The 6,869-nt window shown below is 38.7% G+C and overlaps 1 protein-coding gene across 1 annotated transcript in view; it reads left to right on the top strand.

Annotated features, from left to right (window-relative positions):
* The window catches only part of LOC110462109, a 9,172-nt gene extending 4,602 nt beyond the window's left edge, over positions 1 to 4,570 (top strand). Inside the window, exon 3 of the mRNA XM_021515944.1 lies at positions 4,480 to 4,570. Coding sequence (XP_021371619.1) covers positions 4,480 to 4,570 — 91 coding nt within the window. The remainder of the gene's footprint in view (positions 1 to 4,479) is intronic.
* Positions 4,571 to 6,869: the final 2,299 nt, after the last annotated feature.

A 6,869-nucleotide genomic window follows, 5' to 3' on the forward strand; every position in this document is an offset into this window, starting at 1 on the left:
TATACACGCTGGTACCACACATAGTACTGATCTTTTAAAAATAATATCGATACATGCCCCTGTGCATGTAGCTGAAGTAAACAGGATTGAAAAACGGGTCAGACTCCTGCGATGGCATTAGTAATGCTAATCACTCCTGCGATGGCATTAGTAATGCTAATCAGCTGCTAATATACTTACCAGAATTAAGATTATTTCTTCATTTAAGCATATTTTAACGTTATTTATGATACTTTGTGTAAAAATGGCATTGTCATTGAAAGAAATTGAGTAAATTTCCTACTAATCTCTTTTCTTAAGCGTTTGCTCACCTGTTGTCCGCCATGTTTTTTCCTCTGCTGATTTTCGTCTTCCACGTGCTGGCTGGAAGCGACAGAAGAACTTCCGAGTAGATAAGAGGTCAAATCGAACGCACAGAAGACGCATCTTCCATAATCGGAAGTCTTCTGTTGTGCAAATCGACCCCGCTACTGGACAGATTTCATGTAAACCACTTCCGGTGTATGAATATCCACACCTTGAACAAGTATTTTCCTTCGCTTTCACTGGGCGTTTGAGTTTGTTCGTTTTATTACGGTAAGTTTTACTAGCACTACTGTCTTTAAACTGATGCTGTTTGGCTTTGGCGAGTGCATATATTTTCGCATCTTCCCTGGCCATTGACTTTGACTGGGCATGCGACAGTTTGTGTGTACTTGCTATGTCGAGAGTTTATACAAGTGTTAGATCGTTTCCAATGTTAATGAATTTTTCTCTTATTTTCGAATTTCTCACACCGATAACAATCCGATCCCGGACCATTTCATCCGAATGATCATAGTTACAATCTCTCACTGCAATTTGTAATTGCTTTGTGAACTGTTCAAATGTTTCATTTTCACCGTGTGATTAATTGTGGAATTTATATCTGTTATAAATCACATTTGACCGTGGTTTCACATATTGTTCAAAACGTTCATAATAATACTTAAGTTCTTTCTTTTGATCCTCTGTAAGGTTCCACGTTATGAACATGTTTCTGCCCTTTTCTCCTGACGATATCATTAGGCAGGCATACTTTTCGGGTTCTCTTTTCGCCTTACGTAGATTCGGACCGATTCTGACACCATGATGCATAACTACAACTAACACGATGATGGCCTAATATATTCCGTTTAATCTCGGTCACTTGAATGTTTAACATAGGTAGGCTTGGTGATATATTGTGTTAAGCATGTATGTGAATCAGATAGTATTACTCGAACTACGTATAACGAACCATTATAATACATGGCAAGGTCTCCCTTGACAATGCCTCGCTTTTGGCATTAAGTTGAGCGTTCGCCCCTGTGAGGAAGGCTTTGGGTTATGTCCCCTAGCCGAGACATACCAGAGTCTGTAAAAATGTGAGTTTCTACTCCTGCAGTTTAGACGAGTTGGACGACTAGTTCGCCCATTTTTAGCTCACCTGCCCGAACGGCAAGTGAGTTTATGCCATGGCGCAGCGTCCGTTGTCCGTCCGTAAACTTTTCCTTTAAAAAACTACTTGTCCTGAATGGCACAGTAGATTTAGACTAAATATGGTCTGGAGCATCCCCAGGCAAAGGGGTCTCAATTTAGTATAAATGGTGGGATGCGGGGCCCAATAGGGGAATATAGCAAATTCTTTAAAAACCTTCTCCTTCTGTAGGAATGAAAGGATTTGTTCCATATTAGGTCAGAAGCATCCTTGGGGGGAAAGGGGAACACATTTTGTATAAATGGTGTGTCTGACCCTATGGGGGCTGAAGAGCGGGGCCCAATATAGGGAGGCCCACGGTGTTGTGTCTTTTAGTTGGGCTTCGATGATACAGACAATCAAGATGGCGTCAGGTTACAACAATGAATATTTAATCAGGTCACAAGAACGTTTGTACAGGATGGCATAAGTGAAGCGTGTATGCGACGTAGATAATTAGGTTGACACTAAAGACCTGACAAATATGTGTATATGACCATATATTACATCCTCCTCTTTTTAAGAACTTTGGTTGTAATTAGTAGGATGTATTTTGAAATTAGTTAAATGTGACATTAACTGACTAATTACTTATTTAGTTGTATTATAAATGAAGTATTGATAAACAAATTAAACACTTTAACAATGTCCATAGTCTTTTACTGAACTAAACTATATGGTAAGTACTACTTGTATGATTACCGAGTTCGTTGTTGTTATAACATTTAAAACACATTAACACAGTAACTAGTGAAACACTGAAGCGCAATTATAAGTCGAGACTATCACATATGACCTTGGAGTTTTGTGCTTAGCGACAACAGTTGCTGGAGTCCAATTGCCATTGTGTTTCATCACAACTTTTTCTCCCGGATATAAGTTTTGGAGTGGTGGTCCTGCGTGCCGATTGTAGATTTGTTTCGCCTTTCGCGTTTTCAGTCGTTCGCGGATTTCAATTCCGGTTGGCACTAGTAGTAGTATTTTAAGAGTATTAAACGGTCTATGTAACAGTCCATGCAGTTCATGCAACGGTCCATGCTAATGTTAAACCAAGGGGGAAACGGTCCATGCAACGGTGCATATAACAGTCCATGCAGTCCATGTAACGGTTCATGCAGTTCATGCAACGGTCCATGTAACAGTCAATGCAGTATTAAACAGTCCATATAACAGTTCATGCAACGGTCCATGCAACAGTCCATGCAACACAGATCTTGCGTGATATCGGTCCAGTATGTAACTGATACGAGCCAACCTCAAACAGTAAATAAAATGAGAGAAAAAATCTAGATGGTACGGCTGTCGATATAAAGATAACGCTGTGACAGAACGTACCATCAAGTGAAATGAGGAATTCCTGACACTGTAATCTAACTTGAATGACACGGTGATACGAGCCGACTCTAAACAAAAATAATACGTAAAATTATCAACAGCAAATATATCATCAAGTGAAAAGACGAATTCCTGACACTGTAATCTAACTTAAATGACACGGTGATACGAGCCGACTCCAAACAATTATATTACCAACACAATATCAAGCCATGGCACGAAATATACCCCAAACTTGGTCACTGTAGATAGCTGATGCATTAGTTGTGTGACAACAGTTCAGATATAAACTTGGACATACACACACTTAGAAGTATGGATAATCGTAGCTGCAAACGTGTAGCATACAGCTGGAGAAGTAATGAAAAATGATATTGTTCATCATTCCATGAGACAGAAACTGTTCACATTTCTGCATTGTTGATACACAACACTATAAACGACTCCATCAAGGTAATCATTGACGTTAGAGAAGCAATACCGTCCGATGGACCTATAATTCTACACGGTGAACTAAGAGACTGTTAGAATTGAAAGGGAAGGACTTTTCTTAGATGCATCCTGTTGTCGTAGTATGAAACAAAACATAGTGCCTGTGATAACCTTGAGACTATTCGAAGAAATGAAAGAGATCATGTCATATGGCACCTTTAATATTGAACTAAACGAAACAAAATTTGGACCTGCCAGTCTCAATAAAACAATGGTGTTTTATAACTTTTAACCGACTTGATAGACGGACGGTTGACTCTAATCCAGCCTGATATTTTATGTCAGACAGTCCAAAGCCTGTAAAATCACATCTACCAAGACTTGATTGATAGATGTGATAAATGAAGATGGAATCGAGACGATCTCTTGTTATAATTAATATAAATATTAGTAGAAACAAAAGTAACAACAGATTAAATCCATAATACTCACAAAATAAATCTTGTCGAACTTATTCCTACATCTCTGTAATTTGATAGTCCATGTCAACACGTTGCATGATAACAACTGAATCCTTCAGGAAAACTATCGGGTAACGACTACATCGTAAAGTTAGTTGCTATTGTGGAACTTCTATAGACATGTTATATATATATGAATCGTACAACTAAGGATAAGAAACACATAGATTATGAATCAAAACATTTATTTAGCGCGTCACAGTAACTAAAATAGACATATTTCTCCCAGAGAATTGATTACATGTATAAATTACACTTACTTAAACAGTGGTATAATCACAGTAAGAAATATATCTTTAACATCGGTAAAATCACAAGAAAATATAATCAATGGTACAAGCACAGTAAAATAAATATATCTTAAACATTGGTGTAAAAATTATCACAACATTTCTCACTGAGTATGACACGTAGAATCACTAACATTTAAAATCACAATGAAATATATTTAAACAATGGTACAAGCACAGTAAAATATATATATCATAAACATTGGTGTAAAAATTATCACAATAATGGTACATCACAAAATGTAAACATCACACCGAGTATTGATTAAATATTAAAAAAAATATCGCATTGAAAGCATACACCCACAGACCATACCCATCCACCCTCACACATATAAAAGACACATGACAAAAAATAAACCAAAAAGAGACACACATTCCCGAATGAATTTATATACATATAGTTCTTTTTAATTGTCCACAGTGGTAGCGGGACTGCTAATGGTCAAAGTGGCTACGTAGGAAGTAGCGGGGACGCTCCTCCACCTCTACCTCCACCTCCATTTCCAATGTAAACATCACACCGAGTATTGATTAAATATTAAAAACAATATCGCATTGAAAGCATACACCCACAGACCATACCCGTCCACCCTCACACATATGAAAGACACATGACAAAAAAACAAACCAAAAAGAGACACAGATTCCCGAATGAATTTATATACATATAGTTCTTTTTAATTGTCCACAGTGGTAGCGCGACTGCTAATGGTCAAAGTGGCTACGGAGGAAGTAGCGGGGACGCTCCTCAACCTCTACCTTCACTTCCAAAACTAAAACATAAAACAATCTTTTAGAAACTTTTTTCCATTGTATTGGATGGTAAAATAAATCTTGTAAACCACCATTATTACACATTCAAAACTGGTGAAGAAAAAAAATCAATATACATTCTTACCTGGCGACCTCTCTGGGGAGGCTACAGAGTACTCTGAAGAGGAGGAGGGGGTAGTAATTTTGCCAGAGAATCTACTATTTTAATCATATCAAGTAATTAAATCAAAGAAATTAGAGCGAAAACAGAGAACTCTGATGGCAATAATTGATTGTGAATATATGGAATAAATGATAAAAAGTATATCTAAATACCTTCAAACAAATCTCCCTCCTGCTCCATCTTCACCGTTGTCTCCTCTACAATTTAAAGAATCCAAACAGTATGTCTTCAAAATTCAATTATTGTGACCTCCCCAATGGCAAAGTATTCCTCCGCTATGTAGACATTTAATACAAACTGAGAATTTTATCGTTCAGAATGAGCATGAACTGCGAATATATGTATAAAAGTACCTTCTTTGATGGAGGTAAGGCTGGTAGAGGCGATGGAGGGTGCCTCATCCATCCTTAATTCCTCTGCAATGTAAATATACACATTACTAGAGCTTTGAAATAACAGAAGTAGTGATTATGAAATGTTATTTAACAGTGATATCATTTCAAACTGGTTGATTAGAGACAGTTAACCCTTTAAACCGAGCGGAAAACATGTTTTAATTATCTTCTGGAATTCAAACCTGAATTATCATACCTGCATTAGTATCTGTGATGGAAACTAAATAAAAAACAAATGTTTGATAATACAAGGAGAGATATCTCAATAAAACATTAGAATAAAATCATCTTTAAGTGCTAAATGTTTGCACTAAAAAGTTCTTGTTTAGCACATACAGGACAGTTTAGTTCATCATCGATCTAGGGGAGAAAACTCGCATATATTACAGGTTAAAAAAATAGAAATGCTTCAATATCACGAATTTATGTGAAATGTTATACTTACACACTTCCAAGTCCTCCCTCATCCTGTAGCGACGACGTCTCCGCCGGTTTACTACCATGAAGACTGCAATGGCTACAATTGGATATATTATTTCTCACTGAGAGAAAATTCGACTTCAGGGCGGTAGTCCCGATGGCGACGTTAGCCCCGGTGGTGGCGGCAGCCTGCCTCTGTGGTGGTGGCTCCAGTGGTCCCAGCGGCGGCCTCTGTGGTTGTGGCTTCGGTGGTCCCGGCGGCCTCTGTGGTGGTGGCTCCGGTGGTCCCGGCGGCGGTCTCTGTGAATCCAGCGGTGGCTCCGGTGGTGGCCCTTGTACAACAGAGGTCAAGAGTTTTGTATGCCACTTGATTTTCAATTTTTGACCTTAATAGATATGAAATATATATAAACAGTAAGAGAGAAGCAGAGGCGTTATACTGTAACACACATATTATAATGAAGTTATTACCCAGCCGTCGGGTGTGTTTTTTTATCAACATTAGTATTGTTACAAATAATTCAAGTGAATTATGTATAGACTCATGGTCTGCAGTAATTTTGGAGTACTGAATAAGCAGTTGGAAATATATATCTCAGAATTAAGAACGCATAGATATTACTTACACAACCGATCACCTGCCCCTGCAGTAGGGTGCAATCTACCGCCTCCCGGGGGTATATATGTATGATGGGACTGTAGTATATACAGTCCCCCAGGAGACGGTCTCCAGCTCTCCAAGCCTTGATGGTGATGGCTGGCTGGTCGGGGGGTGGTGGGCCACAACATAAGGTGAAAGTGTTCGCTTCCTCAACAGGCCAGGTCTCGTCGCTGGTACAAGAAAATACATTTAAATCAGTATCGTCCCTGTCGACGACACAGGCAAAGAGCAAAGGGATGTTAATACACCCCTGTGTCGTCGACAGGAACAACAAAAACACGACTACTAAACCAAGTGCTGCCATGATGTATTGACCTAGTCCAGTCATGGCTTTGCACGTGCGTTTTACGAATTAGCACGAAAGGTCAGTCGGTCACCAAAAAGGTCAACCCGGAAGC

The sequence above is a fragment of the Mizuhopecten yessoensis genome, unplaced genomic scaffold, assembly GCF_002113885.1.
Source record: "Mizuhopecten yessoensis strain PY_sf001 unplaced genomic scaffold, ASM211388v2 scaffold10751, whole genome shotgun sequence".
Classification (NCBI taxonomy): domain Eukaryota; kingdom Metazoa; phylum Mollusca; class Bivalvia; order Pectinida; family Pectinidae; genus Mizuhopecten; species Mizuhopecten yessoensis.